Genomic DNA, 23,397 nt, shown 5'->3' with positions numbered 1-23,397 from the left:
CGCAGTAAAGGGTACCTGTGCCGATAGGGTTAAGGTTCTTCCACTTGTGTTGTAGCTAACTGATAGTAAATGTACATGAATTACATCTAATTGGTTATCTCATCCCACAAACACATTAGTAAAATTTCTTGAAGAATTCACTGAGTTCCTGTCTGTGTCATTGTTCATGTTATTAAACACTATCCTTAACTAGATACTTCAGGTTCTGTGGAAGCTGCCTGCTTGCTCTCAGATGCAGTTCAGTGGCTGTGACATCAGCTGCTTGGTTTCTTTATATCATTTTTGTCTATGTTATAATGTTGATGGTCATTCCAGCTTGGAACTGAAATCCAAATGGTCATAGTTATGGACTTACTTTTATATGTTTGAACAGGTGGTGCAGGTTACTTTCATAAAACTTTTTTTTCTTATGTTGGTTCTGTCACTACAAGATGCTGTCACCATTGCTAATCTTTTGCTTTCTGTATACTTGAAATTTCTGCAAAATTTCAGCTGGTATTTCTTCCAGCTACCTTTCAACAGCTTGTCCTTGGATAGAGATTGAGAGCGTAGACATAACAATTGAAGGCAAAAGTTATTGGTCTAAGTGAGTGCTTCTCATTGTTCTTGAGATATTATCAAATCCTGTGCTTTTCACAACTGAATCTTCCTTCTTTCCACCATTATTTCTATGTGGTCTTATAAGTGTCCTTCAATATCATTTTCTTTTTCCATACTTTACAGTACTAGAGAATCACAAAGAAAAAGAAGCACATTCAAAATAGACTCTGCAATAAACAGATTCTTTAATTACAGTACCAACTTGTAACTTAATAACTACAGAAGGTTAAGTATATTATATTAAAGTGATTTTGAATATGCAAATCAGCTAGTCATTTAACAAGGACAGCTTATATAAAGTCACAATGGAATGGATAAGAACTACATTTTGACATTTTGTAGGTAGTGTGATGCCACTGAAAATTTGAGTGCTTTGGGAAGGGGGCATAACAGCCTTTTCCAAAGTAAAATATTAATATGATTAGATCATAAAGAGGTATTCAGATTGGGGATTTAGAATTTGTAAGACAGAGATAGCTCTTTAACTTGATGACATTAAAAAATAGAGAAATATTGATCTACTTGGGTAACCAAGACCATCAAGAAAAAGACCTACTCTGGTCATGGTAAGAAAATTATGACATTTTGTAACAGTGTGGTATTTGAATATATCATGTGTTTCTATCTTCCTGTAGAAGTATAAAGTGTATTCTGTATTCATTTTTTTGTTCTGAATATGTGCAAGTTTCACTTAACGTGGTAAAAAACATCGTGAAGTTGGCTTTGTTTTTTTTATATTTGGTGTTTTCAACAGTAGGTAATACCTTTTACTACCCAGAGAGAATGTTACTTAATATGATATGTGTAAAAATGTTGACAGCATTGGCTTTCAACAGTTGTTTAGGTGATGTGTAGAGGTAATGGCCCCACCATAATCATTCACATTGGTAGATTGACTAGAAGCTAAGAAATGTGGCATTAAACTCTTTCATCATGGGCTTAGTTCCACAGACCAACCTCATAACCATTTTGTGTTTGTTATAGCTTTTATGCTATAACTTTTAAATTAGTAAACATATCTTCACAAAATTTTGCAGATTATCAATAAACATTAAAAGGCTTAAGTTTAAGATTTTTTTAAGCAATGATTTCTCATGTGTTTTTCTTTTTAAATGTTGACTATCCAACATGCAAGGTAATTTTGACTTTAAGATTAAAAATGCTTTTATGCATCAGAAAATTTTCAAATATTACATGCGAAATCTTTATAACCTCCAGATAATTATCAAGCATTTTTTAAGAAAAAACTATAATTTATCTGTTATTTTCACTATTGTATCTCTGTACTGGTTTGGTCGATTTGACTGACTTCATAACCACCATATAAATTAGGAAATAAATATAAATTATGCTTTTTTCATTCTAGAATGACTACAAATTATAATGGAAACACAAATGTTTAGTCTAAATAGCTTAAATCTAATAAAATTACACATTATATATATTTATTATTTTTATTATATTAACCTCTTAGCTGTGCCTGGCTAACATTACAGAAGTTGCAATGATGTGGTGCACTTGCACTCATGTTACTTATCTAAAATATACAACTGGCCTTTACAAAGTGACCTGTCTTAGTTGTGTTCTAGTGGACCAGTATTCTGTAAAATACAGTCACATTTCAGTTATAATACATTATACATGCATATACATTATTACTATTTACAAACAAGTTCTTAAATTTCAGTTATTTTTCTTAAAATGTAGGACAACAAATATAGAAGTATAGCAAACAATTGTTTCTTCTAGTTATGAACTTTGTACATATTTGCTGCTTGCTATAAATTGCTAAGCCTTATCAAATTTTGCATGTGAAGGATGTGAAACATAGTAAATTTTTTTAGGTTTTATATATATACATTTTGAAATAACCAAAAATTATAGATTTCTATATCAATAACACAGAATTCAAGTTTAATATATCAAGCTTATTAATTAAGCTGTATTTGGGTTTTAAAGAATATGAAATTTCGAGCTCACTAATGACTTACCTTACCACTTGGAATCTAGCATGAAAAGAACGAGTTTGCTGCCTAAATACTTCATAGTGGCTGAGAAAGCCACTAGGGGTACATTCTGGGCTTTGATTGGTATAGTAGGTGTACATAAGCAAGTATTTTCAAAAATTGAAGAGGTGGGTGGGGTCATCTTGGTTGATTCAATAAATATATTAATATCTGAGAAAATAGAAAAAATAGGAGGTTCTTTTTTATTCTAGCTTATCAATATTGGTAATTTGAGTATCTAATTCGTAAGAAACTATAGACTTTGTATTTGGACTTCACAAACATCTAATTTGAACTAATGCTGCATTCAACATACCACGTGACACAAAAATCGATATTTAGGGGTGTTGTTTATATTTACTTTTAAGTTAAGAAATTAACTAATGTATAATACTAAAATGTGAATTATAATGTACAATTTGATACCAAATGTATTGACATAAATTCATAAAATAGTAGTTCAATCAGATTTTGAATGCGAGTCAACAAACATGATGACATGGCATCTGACTCGTGACCCTTGTCGATAGGATTAAACAATCTGGAACTTTGTCTTTAATAACATAGTCTATTCTGAAATTGGGTCTCCATTTCAAATGGTTTGATTCAAGAGTTTGCTATAATAGATTAAAGGAAGAATCAGTATAATGGAAATGGTCCAACATGTTTTATACATTAAAGCAGGTACACACATTGTGTTTGTGTTACATCATATAATAAAGATATTGCATTTTACATTTCACTTTTGAGTCAATATTTATTTTGTTTATATGACATCAGTCTAGTCTGCAAGAGATATCTTGATTGAAGCTCCAGTTATTTGAGCAGACCTATCTGGTGTAACTTGGGTTAATTTCATTTTATATGGATAAACCACAACAGATGATAAACTACAAATGTAAAGGTCTGTGGAAAAAGCTGTCCATGTGCTCCAAGCAATAGTATGCAGTTAAATAAGAAGGATTTCTTTCTGGAAAAGCGACACAGGTTGTGCATACAAGTTTCTTCTACAGCGTATCCATTCAATTGTTGCATACCTTAAGCAGCTGGAGAATGAAACTGGTATTTATGCTATTACATACAAAGACAAGCTGCTATAGAGGTTACTATGTGATTGGACTGTTGAAATGGGAACTGAAAACCATTGTTTTCGTATGCTTGGTTTTATATGCAACTCTCCCTGGGAGGAGTGGTGTGCTTTAAGCATGACAGCTTTCTAACAGAACCTTTTGCAATGGAAACTATTCTTCAGGTCTATTTCCACTATGCACACTCATGACATAGAGCATGACCAGAATTAGTGACAAGGATTGCAGTGATGTGGTAAGGCTCCAAAATCGTTTTTATATAATATACTCAACCTCTATTGTCTGTAATATTCAGATACACTGGAGTCCCCAAGATGAAAGTCAAGTATCCATAAAAAGTCCAGTTTTAGAAATGTAATTCAGAGAATAAAATGAACACAAGGAACATATAAATGTAAAGAAATAATATATGTTTATTAAGGGCTTCAGTGAAGTGTACTTTGGTAGATTTATCTTACTTGAAGTCTCTCATAGAGGTTTTTTATCACAGTATGTTGTTCACAAACATCAGGGACAATTTAGTATGATATCATATAGAGTTTTGTCAGAGCTGAATCATCTGACAAAAAGCAAATAAATACTTCTTTAGGAAAAGGAAATTCTTAGAAACAAATAAATTTTGTAATGACATTTAAGCTCAACTAACCTTGCATTGAATGATTGTCTGACAAAGGTTTGTATCCAGTTATGTTACAATTAAAGTTGACTGAAATTATACTGGGCTGTCTGGTAAACCAGTGATTGTTTCTGGAAATTGTGGCTTATGGTGTTGTAAAGCAGCATTATTTTTTAAAAATTTCAAATTCATAGTTTATTTTGAGCAAAATGTTTTCATTATCATTTATCTGATTAGAAAATGCTTGTATAATGTATTCCTGCTGACTTTTTCCAGTCCCAATACGTATATATTTAATTTAATTTTTCTAATGTAGCTGGATTAGTAAAAGTTACTCTAATGAAAAAATTTTAAAAACATTTCTTTTAGTCATTGAAGAAAGATATTGAATTTTTCTTGCATTCTGTAAATACCTTGTATTTCAGATTAATAGTTCATGAAATAACTTTCTGTAGAAGGGAATTTATTGTTTTAAGCTTGCATGAAACTTCTTTAAGAAGCTATAGGTGTATACAGTTCCTTTTTTCTCATACATTGTAAATAAATATGGAGACTGAATGCTTATTTATGGAGCTGTATTTGTCTTGTTATTCATTGATTCTCATATATATATATATTTGGCACTGGGATTGTGATGATGTGTTTTCTCTTATAGTACTTCAAAGTAACTCAATATTTCTTATCAGCAATAAAACCAGGATAACTTTGTGTTATACATAACTCAATTTAACAAATGAATTCACTAACATTTTATTATTCTTCCTTCATGTCAAAAAAGAAGAAAGCCTGGTGGTGATAATGTTTCTTTTTTGTTTTTTATAAGCTATGTTCAGAGCAGTTAGTAATGCTGAGAAAAGTGGTCAAGAAAGTTGTACCTTCTCAAAACAAGTAAGCTATTTCTTTTTGTTTCAATGTCACTAAGAAAATGGCTTAGGTGTAGTTTTTAATATTTTTTGTTCAAATTATTAGTCAGAGTAAGCTTTATGTATGAATATTCCCTTGAAAAGAAAAAGAGTCCACTTCTCAATATTCTACTACATTTCTGGAGTTTTAGTAATAATTTTTTTCACATGTAATAGGAAAATGTAAGTGTATCAGACAATAGTGCCTGTAAATAAATGTTTTGTCCCTTGTTACACTGTCCTAAAATTATGAAATGTGTTCATATTTAGATAGATTAAAACTCTTGTTACAGTTAGGACATTAGTTGTTGCATAATGGATATAATATAATCTTGCACCACATTTGTAAATAAAATATCTGTTTTCAAGTGATTAAAATCTTTAAACAACAAATGACAGATAACTTTGAATTAAAAAACTATCCAATTATCGACATTGAAAAAACTCAATAATAAATGTTAATAGTCACCTGCTCTGTAATAAAATAAACTTAAAACATAATATAATTACAGAAATTGCATCGTTAAAGAAAATCTGTTTTGTAATTTGTTTTATTGTTGAGAGTTTATTATAGTGTAGTTTAAAATCAGAGAATTTAGGCATAATTTATTCCAATTACAAAAATCATTAGACTTTTGTAAAAATTACAAAAGTCATAAGTTTATAATCGAGATACTAGGATATAATTAAGGGATATAAAGAATGACATTTTTCTGGAGGTTAAAAAACTATTTTCTTAACTCTTTATGGATGGACAGTTCACAACTGTGACAAAGAACATTTATATCAAAGTTATCACAGTTCTTCTAAATGAAAAGGTTGGAAAATAAAAACTTTAAAGTTAAACTTTATTACATATGTACAATATACCATTAGTAATTTTGGGAAAATTTCCCCAGATAGTAATGGGTCTGTACACACTTAAATTCCATGTATTTTATGTAAGCTGTATGAGGGTCAGTAACAGACAACCAATATGAGTGAAAATGCTATGAGAAAAGGAGCTCACAGGTTCTTCACAGAGAAATGATACTGGAATTTTTGCATCGATAGTTTCACTGTCTTAGACTCTAGATGATGCACTGAAGATGTAGAAGATTACTGAATATGTGGATTATTGGCTCTGCTACCCAAAACTGACAATTTCTCTGCCAAGTAAACTTTAAGTGTGCTGTGAAATTAAATCACCAATCTGGCAGTAAATCCATGATTTGAATAAATAGACCAGTGCACCCATTGTATGTAGAGAACTCTATGTTGTGTTGGATTTCATGGAAGGGCTGCAGCCAGTTGTTTACAACTTTAGAAAAACAATGACAAAATTGTAGATGTGGAAGCTTTGAGTGTTATGTTGTATTGTGACATTCTAGACAACTATATACATTTATGAAATTCTAAGGATCAGGATAATTGATTAAGCCATAACTTTCACAGTGTCTATAAGTGGTTTGAGACAATTAACATCTAGAGTCTGCCTTATTCATAGCACATCCTTGGTTTAATACAATTACTTTGGGATATTTTGGAACATTCCTGAGAGGTGTAGTCTGAAATCTTGCTATACTTCAATCTGCTTTGCAAAAAAGTAACTCATTTTCAAGAAAGGTACACAAGAAAAAGCTGATGGCACATGTGTTACTAGTTGTAATATCACCAAAGGTAAGCCCATTACTTGATAAAATGTGAATCCTGCCGATCAACATACCTTCTTTGCTAAGTGTACTGTCCTGCTATTTTTTATTTTATTGAGCTACAATGTCATCAACATTTTCACAAGAATGTATTCCAAGGTTTTTTTTGTTCTTTGATGTAAAGGAACTGTATTATGTTTATTATAAGTACATATATTTTCTTCCTCTGTCTTTAGTGTAATAGCTTACAACAATTCAAAATCATGTTTTTCACATCTGAGTGCTGAATAATGAGGTTTTAATATATCATGAAGAATAGAAACTAAAATATTTGATGAACCTGTACGTTTGTTCATAAAAACTGTCAGTTGGAGTTCTTGAAAATATAAAATTGACATAGTAACAATAATATTATAAAACTTTTACTTTTTTTTCAGATTTATGAACACAATAAGAGTATTAAATCTTTTAGAACTAGAAAGAAATTCCTGGCGCTTAGTTCGCACTCTGTATCAAGATCGGCTTCAGACAGAGTCTGTAAAAGATCCAGATATGGTTTTGATGGATACATTGGTAGGATTTAATTTGAAATTTTCCATAGTTTTTAAAAATCATAAAACATCTAAATTGAAGTTTTTGTGCTTGTTAAAATAATTGCTCAAAATCACTGTCATTTCAGAATGGTAATTTTAAAAGTAATTAAGTTGTTTTTAGTGGCTAATCCTGTAATTTAAAAAAATTCTAAGACAGTGATTTCTCCATTTGTTTAAAAATTAAGACCAAAATCATTCATTTTTACCTTTGCCATAAGAGATGGCTATTTATTTTATTCAGGAAATATATGTCTCATATTTTCCTTCAGTTCCTTACTGATTCAGTATTTTATTTTTAGTTAACATCTAGATTTGTAAACCTAGACACATACAGAAAATCTACAATACAACAAAAATATTTGTATAGAAAATGAAATTATTGTGTAAGAATTCATTAGGTAATCTTCTTTTGAGCTTGTGTATTTTTTTTTTATGATGAAGATTGTATAACCATAATACACTTTATTCTAAATTGGCAGATTGAAAAGTATGAAAGCATTTGATTCTTCTATGAACTTTATCACTAAACTAGAGTTATGTTTCTTCAGTATTGCATTAAATGTGTGTTGATATTTTTATTTTTAAATAAGTAATTGTCTCTTGATTTTAGGGAAGGCACCTAAGCGATCGTCAAATTATTGATAATTTATATGAGAGGGATTCTTTTATTCGGCAGTGTCAAGTAAGTCATCAGCTTTAGCACGTCATATTTTTAATTTATACAGCTATGAAAATTGTATGCATATGTTTTGAGGAAATGTGTACATTAAAGCATTCATAACCTTTCTAAGATTTATGAACATAAATGTTATTTCTTTCCTACACAGTTGTAATATCCCATGTTTCTATGAGAGTATTTATTAGGGAGCATTCTTCCATGCTTTAGCTAATACATAAGTAGTGACATGACTCATGCTCATGTAGAACGTTAAGCACTACCATTTTGTTCTTAAAGGTAGGTAGGTATTTGTTAAAATTCTCTCTAATTCAAAGCATTGGAAACCATGAAATGGTGAAAATAATCCTTAATCAGAATTTCTATTAAATATAGTTCACTGCTAGCACTTCAGTTAATAAAAAAATTATCTATTTCTTTTAAAAATTGAAATTTCAAAGAATGATTGATATTAAGCAACTATTTGAGTTTTTAATTACAAAGCTGCATTATACTTGTAATTATTTTTTTAGTTTCTATATATTTATTATGAAGGAGTTGATGTCATGTATATATATAATTCAAGTTTGTAAGTTCAGTGTAAATTTGAGAAAACAAATAGATGAATTTTTGAAGTTCAGTTGTAAAGCCTGTACTGTTTTTTCTGTTATAATAAAACAGAAGTTCATTAAGTCAGTGATTGAAAGTACTAGCTTAAGGTTTTATAATCTGCTGTTTTGGACCATTTAGTAAATAAATCATTAATAGTAACTCTTAGTTGTCATCATGGATTAAGGAAAAGATTGCTTACCCATTACTGGTTTTATAAATTGTTCAGAATGCATAGGGGAAGTTGGGCATTCTTGTGACATTTACCCTGATTTTCAAACGACTTCTAAATTATTTTCTTATGGAAATGCTGAATATATTGAGAGAATTGGTTTACTTTTTTTTGTATTTAGCTTGAGATGGTTATAAATGAGTGATTGATTGAATTTGTTGAACAAGTAAGATTGACTCATTATAACACTTTGTATAGTTAGTAGGTTATTATGTGTTTGTTATATATTTTTAAATAGTTGTAATTTGTTTCTAGTATAATTTAATATAACATTAAATCCTGTCTTGTTGGTTTTTAATTTATTAGGAACACATCCACAAGCTCAATATATAGAACAAAATAATTATTCTTATTTAAGGATTGTGAATGATCCCTCCTTTTTTCCACCCCAGTTGATATCAAAACAAGTTAAACATAGGGCTTATTGTATAAATTTTCTCAGCATGTCACTTGGCAAGTATAAATTTAATTATATTTTAAATATTAAATATTGTTTTATGTAATCTAGTGTGTTTTTTGTCATAGCATAACTGAAATAACCAGCATCCATTATGCATACACTATCTAATATATATTGGTAGTATAAGGATTAGCTTGAAGTGAACATTGCACGTTTTTGATAGCCCCTCCTGCATCTACTTTACCTGTTAGACATACTTCACTTAATATGCTTACATGAATTAATTTAATTAATTTTTTAAATGAACTTTTTGTGTACAAGTAGACCTTATTGTTGTTGGACAAGTTTTCATTATTTCTGGGCAAAGTAATAAGCATAAAATGCAGTATATAGACTAAATGCAGATGTGATGCAAGTATTTAATTTTTTGTTAGATTTCCAAGACCAGGCTGCACAATCAAACACATGCCTAAAGTGTGTCAATAATACAGAGAGTCAGCCCCACCTACACATATATCTTATTATCTGGACAGATATCAAAAAGAATCAATAAAAACTTGGACTTTCAAATAGTAACAAGTATTCCTGCAAAGCTATTATTTTACCATTGTATTTATATACAAAACTACCGAGCATACTGTAATAAAATACATTTGAAATATTATTTTGTACATTATCTTCAGTAACTAATGTCATGCATTAATGAATTCTTTAGATATGGCATATAATATATTTCTATCAGTAAAATACAAAAATGTCATTAAAAATATAAATTATTCATAAACATAGCCTGTCTTAGATACTTCATTATAATTGTTAAGCAATACTATCACAGGAAGCAAACCAAAAAGGCCTGGCCCACCATTAATATTTTAAAAAAAACATAAAGGTATCTAAAGACAGGGCAAGTTTATTAAGCAGTGTTTCCAACTTCACAATTTTGTTTTACTAACAGAAAGACAAACTGTGGGCTATCTTCACTGACACTGAATTTCTTTTACTGATGTAATTAAACAGGTTTGTTGACAGTGTAAATGTGACTTATTTAACTCGCAGTCAGTATATTTATGGATGGTTAGCAATCCTGCTCCCATCTCACATTATTACTTTTCAATGAAGCTAGTTTCTGTGTTTAGAAACCAAAAGGCATTTGCTGCAATAAGTGCTGAAGAATTTGATCAGGATAATTTATTTTCTAGACATATTGCCATCCTTTTTTTAACTTCTCACCAATCAAAGAATGCAGGAAATACTATATGGATAATAAAGAATAAACTTATCGTGTTAAAAATAGACAAAGATATATAAATAAAAATACAACAAGTAAAATAATGTTTAGGTAAGTTTGACTCACTATAAAAATTTGGTGTGTTACTATGGTTAGTTAACTCAGTAAACACAAGTTTAAGTAACACCTTTGAGTTGGCATAAATATATATATCCTTTCTTTCTTCACTCATTTCCATATTGGATTCCATCACAAAATGTGGCTCGTATGTAGTTGGAAGCTTCCAAACCTGGGGCATCCACTTTATAACCAATTTCACATTTGCCTACACTAATTCACTAAATTCAGTTGTATCTGATGTCTTAAATTAGGCAAGGTGAGGTGGTTATTTTGATAAATATTCTAGTTATTTACCAGCAGTTTTATTTTTGTATGATGTAAATGTTTGATGTTATTCAAACAATAAATTAAGAAATCAAAAGGGAAAAAAATAAAATTATTTGAATTTTTCTTATGATGTTTTTTATTCTTTCTGTAGTTGTATACTTTAAGTTTTTATGAAAATGCTACAGCTGTCATTGATTCCAAGAGATTATGAACCTAGTTTCAATTGACTAAATTGATGCAGATTTGAGAGAATTTTGTGGTGAGGGGTTGTAGGGTATGTTTTGACAGTCCCTAAACCCCAAGCCAATTTTCTGTAGAGTTGCATATGTCCCATTTATGTGCCTGTAAAATGATAAAATTATTATATATATGTTATGATACTTATTGTACATTTGCAAGTTTGGAAAATACCATTTTTCAATCTCGATAAATAAGTGTATGACTAATACACACATATATGTAATATGTTTATTAGTTTGATCCATTAGTTCCATTAAACTTCAATTTTTTTTTTATTTATATATATAAACTAGATTTGTTAGTAGGAACTTTATTGACTTAAGATAGTGCATGACAAGTATTAACCTTCAAATTATCAACTTGTTTTTACACTGTTTGTTATTAATGGGGTCCAGTTATTGCATCATATTCAGTAATTTTATGTTTTGTGCCTGTTAGAGCATTCATTTTAAAGAACGATCAGAAATATTGACTGAAATCACACATTTTTGTAACAAAATTTATAGGAAACCCCCTGTAATGTCTTGTACAATTAATAGCAATAGCTATGGTATTTTTGTTAACTATTTTTTTTCCCATGTAAATAAGGATCCTGTGATAAAAAAAAACTTAAGAACCCACAGGCGGTTTGGTGGATAAATAGTGTAAGAAAATGTGTTAAAAAGCTGATCCTATTGGTAATTGTAGGGTTAACTATTTTTGAAACATCTCTGTAGTTTGGAACATTTACAGCAAAGACAGGAAAGAAGGTGAAATTGTAATGTGTGTTTTGTTTTAAATGCTAAAAGTTGGTAAAGCACTTTAATACAATAGAACTAATATTTATGACAAAACTTCTATTAAGACTGCTGATGAGTCTAGTATTAAACAAAAAACTTCCTGGGCATTGATTTGTTAGAGACAAAAGATAGACTGAAATGCTGTTTGTACACACCTTTGATTTGGTATCCTTAATGGATGAAGTAAGAAGTCTGAAAAAAAACACATTTTATCATAAATATTGGGCCCATTATTTTATAATGCATAAAAAATTAAAGTTCTTGAATTAAACAAAGAAAAATAGATACTTTGTTGAGTTAGAGTGTGACAGTCAAGTAATCCAACAATTATTAGATTAATTGCAAAAGCTTCTTCAGTAAATTATAACCAGATTTTGAAGGTATTTCATTATTAGATGATACTGAAAATAATTGGAGTTGTTTTGATATGTAAATAGTTGGAAATTATGATAATTGACATTGATTATTTTTGAAATCAAACGTGTAAAGTTCCTAATTTTAAAGGTAAAAGAATTATGCAAACATAGAATAGGAACTGCCTCACATAAATTATGTAGACAAGTGTTTCATGGAGAAGGATGGGGAGAGAGTAATGATTTTGTTCTTATCTGGTGTAGCACTTCCCATGTCTTTAATAAATGCTGGTTGTTCTAAAAGACATGATCTCAGTAATGCTGAGAGAGAGGTGTTTCATGCAGTTTGTTTTCATTGTTGTTTCAAAAGCTGGGTTTAAATCTCATCAAAATTTTGGGAGACTAATTTAAAACTTTATGAATTTTAAACCAGATGTGGGTCATTTGTGATTTGTTGAAATATGTTAATTTAAAATTTCTTGATATCCATGGTAATTAGGTGCATGGACACTAGAGGTAAGGTTGTTTGGTCAAGACATAAAATGCAACGTACACCTGTCCCATTATGATCTAATGGTTCACTGCCAAACTGCAGACTGAAAACCAGATGAAGTGATTTTCACTATTCCACAAAATTCCAATGTTGTTGAACATTACACTAAATAAAACAATTTCAAGCATGTTTGTAGTAATGTACAATTTGCATATCCCATATATTCAAATGTTTCTAGATTCATGGAAAGCACATTGCTCTGGCCTCACCATTGGATATACTATATAAAGTCACTGAGGATTTATGATATTTCTTGAAAGTTATAACAGTTTGCCATGTTTTATCCGTAGATCTGAATGTTTTTTATGTGAAGTACCTGGGAGTGTTGATTACATTATCAAACTGTGGTAATATTTCACCTTTCCAGTAGATCATAATTCCTTTTTTTAAATTAATTTAATTTTCTTTGTGTATGTATGTTTTCTTTTTTCCCCCATTTTGCACACTACTTTACCACTGCTGTTTTTGTACTTACCCGTTAAAAAGTATTGTCCTCAAGTTATTTAAGTTTTTTTTCCTAATGTAAAATTAATCATAAAGAAATATGTAAAACTTAAAAACTATTTTTTTCTTAATAAGATATGAACTCTTGTGCAATTGATCTATTTAAAGTAAATTGTTATTTATGTTGTTTCCAAGCAAAAATAAAGCTATTTCCTAGTTTATGAGAGCATTTATTCATGATTTGAATGATAAAAAATATATCAGAATCATTAACAGTAACATTTCAAAGAAGATATTATAGAACATATGTTAACATACAGACAACTTAAACTGTTTTTTTTATCAATCAAATAAATCTATTTAGTAAGATTGTAGGAAACATTTTTATCTGCTTTTTTTGTTGTTTTAGTTCTTTTTATGTTTTTTTTATGCATTTTGTGTAAGAAAAAGCATATTCTGAATGTTGCTACTTATATGACATTATTTTGCATACCAGCTTGTTGTTGACTGGCTAGAACAGAATCATGCCGAAGATTTTGAAGACAAACACCAAAACAAAGTAAAGTTCTTCTCTGAAAGTGGGGTAGCTTGGTGAGATTTATTTGACTATTTACTTGACTGTATATATATATATATATATATATATATATATTTAGCTGCTTGCCACATGGTTTTAGTAATAATAATTAATTCACATTAATTTCTCTGTATGTTCATGTTTCACTTTGATAAAAGTTATTTAACTAGACCCCATGTATATTATGTACTAGGTTAATGAATTCACTCTTTCACATGTAGTTAATGACTGTGTGAAAGATCAGACTTTATGTTCTTGAGAAATAGCATTGAAGAATCAATCAACTCTTTGTAAAGTAATACTACTATTTTATATATTTTTAAATTGTTCTGGTTTTTTAAATTTTCATCCTGAATATTCTAACTGAAGTGTTTTTGATAGTTATTAACATAGATAGAAAAGTACACGTGTTTTTCAATTAAAGATACAAAATGTCTGTTTAGTTAACTAAAATTTACTTTAATTTTTGGAAATTCTTTTCCATGAATGATATATTGGATAACATTTAGTTAATGTGGTACTAAAATATTTAATTGTTACATTTGGTTTTGTTTTATTGAACAGGGAAAACACACTTGAAACTTTACTTAACAAGCAGAAAAGGATAATAGATCCCTTGACAATCAGGTTAATTGATGAGATGGATCCAGATGCTCCAATACGCCAACATTCTTCATTACACGATCTTGATCGGGTTAGTATGTGAGGAAAGGAAGTAAAACAGAAGACACTATACTGCATATCCACATTGTTTGTAGATTTTATTTATAGTTAATTTTTAAGAGTAAATATTAAATATCCTGTATTGAACAAAATAAAAAGTGCAGATAGGGTTTTTAAATAAAATTTAAATGAAACAGGAATTAAAAGTGAAGTAGAAGAAATTTTCAGACTGATATGCAATGTGTACATTGAGGTTTACTTTAAAGTTCTCTTGATCATTCAGTTGAAAGAGAGGACTATATTTACGTGAGAGTTTGCATAAAAATATTCGTTGGGAATAAAAAATCACAACAATGTTCTGTTTCAAAAACACCAAAAAATAGAAGAGAATTACTAACAATGAATTAGACTTTAAGATGATAAAACACTTTACTTGTTTTTGTCCTTTAAGACAAGACTATAGTTTGATAAGTTGCTTTACAAGCTAAATAATAGTGTCATTAAATGAATTTTGACAATTGCAATATATGTACATAGAATTGGTAAATTTAGTGTTTTGACAATGTTCATTGAAAAATAGTGGAAATGATGTTTATGTTACACTTAATCTCAGGATTTGGTCATTCACCAAAAAACTGTTTCACACACATACATATATATATATATATATATAACGTGGTATATAACCAATGCAGCATTGGTTCAAATAAGATAGTTTGTGATGTCCAAATACAAAGTCTGTAGTTTCTTACAAATTACACACTCAAATTACTGATGTTAACAAGCTAGAATATAAAATAAGAACCTCCTATATTTTTCGTTTTCTGAGATATTAATATATTTATTGAATAAACCAAGGTGGCCCCACCCACCTCTTCCATTTTTGAAGTTATTTGCTTATGTACACCTGTTTTGCCCAGTGACGTGTATAACCAATGGAAAGCTCAGAATGTCTCCCTAGTGGTTTTCTCAGCCTCTGTATAGTATTTGCATGGGAAACTCTTCCTTTTTATGCTAGATTCCATATGGTAAGGTAAGACATTAGTGAGTTTTAAAAATCATAGTTTTTTAGACCCAAATACAGCTTAGTTACTAAGCTTGGTAAATCATAGTGGAATACCTTGATATTGATATAGTAATTTATGATTTTTTGTTATTTCAAAATTCATATATAAAACATGAAAAAAAATTGTTTTTCATTCTCCACATGCAAAATTTGATAAGGATTAGCAAATTACGGCAAACTAGTACAAAGTTCATAATTAGAAGAGATAATTGTTTTCTATACTTCTTTATTTACTGTTCTATGTTTTAAGAAAAATAACTGAAATTTAAGAACTTATTTGTAAATAGTAAAAATTTATATACATATATAATGTATTAGAACTGAAATGTGACTGTATTTTACAAAATACTGGTCCACTAGAATGCAGCTAAGACAGGTCACTTTGTTAAGGCCAGTTTTATATATTAGGTTGTGCCATGTCATTGCAATTTCTGTAATGTTAGCCAGCTGTGGCTGAAACGATAATAAAACAAAAATCATACATATATATATAGATGTATAATGTTATGAGATTTAAGTTATTTAGACTAAACATTTGTGTTTTTGTGTTATAATTTGTAGTCATTCTAGAACAAAAAAAGCATAATTTATATCTATTTCCTAATTTTTTATGGTGGTTATGAGATCAGTCAAATTGCCCAAACTCGTACAGAGATACATTTGTGAAAATAACATAAAATATAGTTTTCTAAAAAAAACGTTTGATAATCATCTGGATGTTATAGAGATTTTGCATGTGAAATTTGAAATTTTCTGATGCATACAAATATTTTTGATTATAAATCAAAATTACCTTGCATGTTGGATAGTCAACATTCAAAAAGAAAAAAAGGCATAAGAAAAACATTACATAAAAATTCTTAAAACTTAATAAATAAATCTGATATTTTGTGTACCAAAACCTTGTAATGTTTACTGATAATCTGCAAAATTTTGTGAAGATATGCTTACTGTGTTAAAAATTATAGCATTAAAACTATAACAAGCACAAAATGGTTACAAGGTCAGAGAGAGTTAAGAGGTATTTTCAAACTTAGTTTAGGAAGTGCTGTAGTTCCAATCCAGTAAATGAGTTTTTGTAATTTCTGATTTTATAACACATCCAAGTATAGTTGAAAAGAGATCAAAAATTATATTTGAAAATTTAAGATTAATCAATAATTGTAAAGCATAAAATATAATCAACTATCGTCTGAACATAGTCAAACAATATGATGATGACAAAACCTTGTCGAAACATTGTACATTTGCTATTATGTTAAACTTATATTAAAGTTTTTCTTCATTACCCATTCAAGCTGTCTCCAAGCATTATTACTTCATTAATTTGTCTTTTGCTTTTAAAACCTAAGGTTAAGATGCTGACTACTTTCCAGCATATTAGTGTGCTCCAGTATTTAGTGTATTATATTGACTGTGATTCCTCTAAGTTGATTTAAAAGTACTTTCTCACTTATAACTGACAAAACGTTTAACACACTATAATTTGAAATTATTTGTAATAATAACTAAAAACATCACTTGTATCCAACATATTTGTTTATGATACTGCCTTCTTTAATTAAAGCAAGATAATAACTAAATGGACTGTTTCTGGCCCAGCTATGTAGAACGTGACTGTGTAGTAATATAGTACTGTGTAAAAATTTTGAGCCATATGAAATTTTTTAGGTAGCTAATAGGTTTTTGGAACTCATAAGATAGAAAATGTTTTAAAAGTAAAGAAATATACTTCTCATACAGTTATCAAGTTAGGTTCATATATTACTTAATATTTCTCACATCCTCCTTTATCTTCCAAAACCACTTGAAATCATCATAGATGACTTTCTCATAATTTCCATAAAAATTCTTCAGTAATACTATCCCAATCATCAAAAAGTACATTCGAAAGATCATTTGTGAGGGGACTTTCCAGGGAAGGTTCTGTATCTACAGTTTACCTCTGGGATCCAAACATCCACACATTTATTTGCCATGCATGTTATCCGATGAAGGGGTGGAGAGGATCCTGGTTGTTGAGGGGTGTCATTGATGGGTTAGTTTATGTCAGTGACACTTTAACACTTCACTCTGGCCTTGAATTCCTGTAGACGGGTAGCCTTGGGGGTGGATCTCACAGGGTCAATTGGGTCAACTAAGTGTCAGTGTTGTATGTTCTCAACAGGTGTTATGGACATTGTGTCTAATGCTGGTGTTTGGGTATAGTGCCCATGAAATCCTGTCGTAGCTACATTGTCAATGTTTGGTATTGTAGTGTGTCCCCCCTCATAGGGCTCCATGGTGGGTGAGGTCAGCGGGCAATGATTTTTTCTATTTTTATGGATACTGCACCCAGTGACTCAAACAAAAAAACTAAAAAGACTCATCGATAGGAAAGTGATCACATTTGGAATACTGAACAGCAGTCACCATCTCATTCTGTTCCTGTACTTCGTTTTTCATTCTGCAATTCTGTATGGTTTTGACCCTGTCCCGATCCTTCACATAGGAACTTGAAGTTCCTCAGGGCTGTGTCTTGAGTGTTAAACTTTTCACTATCAAGGTCAATGTTATCACTACACAACTTTCTCTATGATGTCAATGACTTTGACATTTATTTTTGGTTGTTGAACATGAGGTTTATTGAGCAGAAGCTTCAGACTGGTGGAACTTAGCAAACAGTTTCACCTTCTCTTTATCTAAAACCATTTGCATTCATTTTTGCTGCCAACAGGGTTTTAGACCCTGATCCTGAGCTCCGTCTCAAAGGTGTTGTTATTCCCGTGGTTCCTGAGACAAAATTTTTGGGGCTTCTGTTTGACTGCAAGCTGACTTCCTCATATTAAGAGCTTCGTATCAAGTGTATGCTGGCACTGAACATCTTCTGTGTCCTCTCTTCCACTTCTTGGGGAGCGTATCAATGTTCTGTGCTGAAGATCTATCATGCTCTCGTATGTTCCAAGCTGAACTATGGTTCTCTAGTCAATGGTTCTGCCTTGAAAATGTTGGACTCTGTAGATCATCTCCGGCTTTGGCTATGCATTGGATGATATTGCTGAGTCTGATGATCAGCCCATTCTGCTATGGCTCATTATCATCCTCACCTGTGACCTTTCTTTGAGTCATCTGAGGAAGTACTATATTCTGTTTGCCGAACATCTTTCAAACCATTCTTCTGTTCCAGTTTTTACGGATGGTTCAAAATCGGTTGATACCGTGGGCTCTGCCATGGTTTTTTGTGGCTCGGTGGTTGTTCACAGTATCCCCTCTACAGTTTCCGTGTTCATTGCTGAGTCGTATGCCATTTCTCTTGCTCTGGATCACATAGAAGCTAAGCAGTACACTAACTGTACAATTTATTACACGGACTCTTTTCTGGCCTTGGAATCACTTAATGTAAGTTCTCACTCTGTTCTCTTAGACATTCAGAAACAATTGGCTCAGTTTTCTCTGTCATCCATTCCCATCCAGTTTTTCTGGATAGCTGGCCATATTGGTATTCCACGGAACAAGCATGCTGACAGTGCAGCTAAGTCTATCTGCTCTGGCACTGTCCAGCTGTATCTGTCCCGTATATGAACTATGGTCCTGTGATCAAGGCCCAACTTTTTGCCAGTTGGAATCGATTTGGTGTGAGCAACTTCATAACAAGCTTTTTCAGATCAAACCTACTGTTGTTGTTTGACTGTCTAATTTCCATAACAATCAATGAGAGGAAGTTGTCTTGGCTATGCCATGCATTGGTCACAGTTTTTTGACTGATCCACTAACGTTTGGTCATTGTGACACTCAGGTCACAATGACCAATGTGTAACTTTTGTGCCGTTGTTACAAATGTGAGCGGTGGCACCATTTTAGACATGTATTTTCTAAGGGTTTACCTCTGATGTAGGATGGTGTCATTGGAGATGATGACATTGTCCAATTTGATTGTGTTTTCAGCTTTTTGTAGGCCATTGACCTATTCACTTCTACTTAGATCTTTGCCTAATTTTTGAGCATTGTTTAGTTTTTAACTTATTTTCTTTTTTTCATTGTATTGTATTTTTCTTGTGGCTTTTTTTTACTGGTTGTTTGGCACAGACAGCCTAGTTGTTTTGTGTCATAAAATGCCAAACAACCAGTCAACGAAAGGAAGATCATCTTTAGAGACTGGTTGCTTTTTATTCTTTTCTCTATCTAAATGGTCCCATGCTGCTTCAAGAATTTTGAGATATAGAATATGTGTAAGCCACTTCATGATGTCCATGACTCACTTTTCTTTTAGCAGTGCAAGTGCAGTTTGACTTCATTTGTTATATTTTGAGAGTATTATTATGCTGTAAAATGAACCCATCATGTAACAGTTATTTTTCAGAAAAACAGAATGTGATATATTAGTATCTTCTTATATCCATTGATTCCCATCAGATCTCCCATTCCAGTTACTGAAATGTAATCCTACATCTGAATGGACCCACCAGCATGCTTCATAGTTGGTTTTAAGCATACATCCTTTTATTCTTATTCTTATATATTGCCTTTTTTAAACTCAGATATTTCAGGTTAGACCTCAACAGTCTAAAAGACTTGTTTCTATTGCTCTTGGATTCATTCTTTATGTTTGACCTATTTTAATATCTTTACCTTTATGTAAGAAAGGTTTTTAATAGTCACTTGTCCATTTAAATCACTTTTCACTGAAAAGCTTCATACAGTGGAAGAATGGACATGTACTCCTGATGATTCTGCTAGTTCTTATGTTAATTTCTGGCTAGATGTTTTTCGGTTCCTTAAAGAATTTTTTGGTAATGTTTACTTCGTTCAGTGAATGCTTTTGGTTGTTTACACCTTTTCAATTCTGCTATTGAAGCAATCTCTCTGTATTTCTTAGTCAGTTGTTGGATTGCATATCACATTTTATGAGCATTATCATACTGGCTATATTGAAACCAAATGCTAAGTTAGTTGTCTCTTGAAATTCTAGACATTTCAGTGTTTAACTGTTCTGAACATAAGAATATAAAGTCATCAGTATTTTACAATACACAACAATAGGAAATTTTATATGTAAGCAACTTTGTTATTAATAAAGTTAAAAACAGCAAGACTAAAACTGATGTATCTGTTCATTGCATATACTTTTAAATTCTACATTTTGTTCAAAATCATATTTCATTCCATTAGGAATATTTAAGCAAACTGGCTTAAAACTTTTACATAATACTATAGATATGATCTCTTACTTAACATTGTTTCTCAAGTTGATGGTTTAATTATCTTGAATATGAGAGCATTTCATGGTATTGGAAAGAAATATGGAATTTTCATAAAATGGATAAAAATGCAAGTGTTATAGCATTTCTCTCCACTCTCTTGCAAGGAAATGAATTACTCAAGAGTATAATCACTTGTCCATAGTTTACATTATGATTGGCTATCATCCAACCAATCAAGTGAGGCCACAACATTTAAGGTCTATAAAAGAACAGTCATTCATACTATTCTTGGCAGTAGTGTGGTGGTGCACACATGGCTTGCAGGACAGAAATGTCAAATGACAATTGTGTAGAAATCAAAGTTCTGGTTAATGAAGGATACTCTGTGCAACATACCGAGGCAGTGTTTCAGTAAGAGCTGTATGAAAACTGAGAAAAGTACATGAGAGTAGTAGCATTGATAATAAATGAAACCAAGATATAAAACTGGAACTTTTTGTGAGTTATAACTTTGGGCATACTCTATGTGATATACATAAAAATCCAGGTGAGATCTTGCCAAATGACGTAGCTTTAAGTACAGATGTTAATGTTATCTCCAGAACATTAAGGTAAATATAAACTTGAAGTGGACTCATTGAATGTATAGCTACTCAGAAAGAACTAAGCTAAAAGGCTGACATGCATATAAGACACTAAACAATTGGGATAAGCAAACCTGCAGATAGTGCCATTTATAAATGAATGAAAATTTAAATTTTATAATTTGTAGAAAAAATTTGTCAAACTAAATAAAAAAAATATTTACAGCTAAACAAATAAATAAATAAATTCTACATTTTGCTTGGTATTATTATTTATAATACTTTATATGAATATATAAACATTTGTATACTTGTTATGTATTTCTGTAACAGGAAGATGAAGACAGGCTTTTGAAATGTATGTTTGCACATGTTCGAGCCGGTCAGTTGGATATGGTGAGTTTGCATTTTTGTTGGTGGGCTGCATTCCTTCTTTATAAATATATTCTAAAAATTCTATACTCTATTTGTTTTTAAAAAAAAAGCTTCAAATATTCTGAAATTTTCTGCATAAATATTTTGTAGTAAAATCATGTTTTTTTAACCTGCATGTGTGAGAACTCAGTAGTGGTTTTAAAAGTAACAAATATGTTTGAACTGTAAACTTTCATATGTGCTGTATTACAATTAGGAAAACCCATTCTAGGATACAGCATGTTCTATACTCTATACTGTTTTACAGTATATAGAAGTCTTGCATATTGGCTTTTGTTATTACATGTGTAATTTGTTGAAAGGTAAAACTTTTAATTAAAATAATACTGTTCAAGTATTCATTAGGAGAAGAATGTGAACAGATTATTGATTATTTATTTATTATTTGTAGGCTCAGCAACTAGCTGAGAATTGTGGATATATGTGGCTGGCTGCTGCATTAGATGGCTGGCGACTACAGCATGATCCAAACTATGAAAAAATTATTCATGATGGGATTCAAATACAACCACTTGAAGGAAATCTTAACAGCCGGGATGTATGGAAGGCTGTGTGTTGGAAGGCTGCTGAAGATGTATGATGGCTTAACGTAACTAAAATAACATAAAAACAAGTTAATAAGTAGCTATACATTCATCTTTTTGTTATTACTTTGTTTTGAACTATATATTGTTTAGAATGTGAGAATAACAGTTTAATATATTTATTGTATAGTGACAGAGGGTAACAGGTTAATATGTTCATTGTGTTGTCTGAGGATAACAATTTGTTTCACATATTTATTGTATACAGTCTGAGGATAACAATTCTTTTAATATAACTGTGAGTTTCTCAATGGTTGATAAGAAAAACCAAAATCTGACAGCAAGATTTTGGTTTTTACTCCATTTTCAGTGTATCTGTTTTTGATATTAACCCTTTCGTCACAGGTATAAATTTTAAGTTCTTAATTCTATAAGGCAATATTTAAAAAATACTGAATTTCCCCTAGTGTGACATTTTCTCTAGGTATGTTCTTTTCTCTATTTTATCCATCACCACCTGAATATGTGCGAAATGTAATGTAAATTACTCACTATAAAATTGTCATTGTGCAGAAAAACCATAATTTTTACAGCCTTCAATTTTGTTTGGTTACAGAGCTATCAAATAGAAAATCAGACCCTTACTGCCACACCCACCTGTCACATCGTCTCTTTCAGGATTTTTTAATAGTTCTTTATTACATTTAATTATCTATTACCTATAACCAGTAGAAAGCCAAGATTTTCATCTATCAAATGATGTATTGTATTACGTTGTCTTCTGAACAGATAATCGTAAATTTCATTCAGAGTGCAAATATTTTCCCATGGGGAAAATGCAAGCACTAACTTGGATGAATTTGTAATGGTTCTTCTTGCATAGTTAGAAATCCAGAAAAATTCTGAGAGTTAGGGGATATTGTCTACTTTTTGCATGTTATTAGTATATGTTCTTTGGTGTGTTACTACCATTAGTATAAAAAAGTAGGCTTAACTATCAGTGACAATTGAGAGCAAGAAAAAAAAGATTGGGTAAGTACTTTGTTTCTTGT

The 23,397-nt window shown here is 30.6% G+C and overlaps 1 protein-coding gene across 1 annotated transcript in view; it reads left to right on the top strand.

The window, feature by feature from the left end:
* The window catches only part of LOC106468745 (nuclear pore complex protein Nup107-like), a 123,516-nt gene that overhangs the window by 40,854 nt on the left and 59,265 nt on the right, over nucleotides 1-23,397 (top strand). Inside the window, exons 8-14 of the mRNA XM_013929188.2 lie at nucleotides 5,134-5,198; nucleotides 7,281-7,416; nucleotides 8,047-8,118; nucleotides 13,813-13,907; nucleotides 14,458-14,587; nucleotides 21,720-21,782; nucleotides 22,213-22,395. Coding sequence (XP_013784642.1) covers nucleotides 5,134-5,198; nucleotides 7,281-7,416; nucleotides 8,047-8,118; nucleotides 13,813-13,907; nucleotides 14,458-14,587; nucleotides 21,720-21,782; nucleotides 22,213-22,395 — 744 coding nt within the window. The remainder of the gene's footprint in view (nucleotides 1-5,133; nucleotides 5,199-7,280; nucleotides 7,417-8,046; nucleotides 8,119-13,812; nucleotides 13,908-14,457; nucleotides 14,588-21,719; nucleotides 21,783-22,212; nucleotides 22,396-23,397) is intronic.

The sequence above is a fragment of the Limulus polyphemus genome, unplaced genomic scaffold, assembly GCF_000517525.1.
Source record: "Limulus polyphemus unplaced genomic scaffold, Limulus_polyphemus-2.1.2 Scaffold3143, whole genome shotgun sequence".
Classification (NCBI taxonomy): domain Eukaryota; kingdom Metazoa; phylum Arthropoda; class Merostomata; order Xiphosura; family Limulidae; genus Limulus; species Limulus polyphemus.
This window is presented reverse-complemented; position numbering and strand designations above follow the sequence as displayed.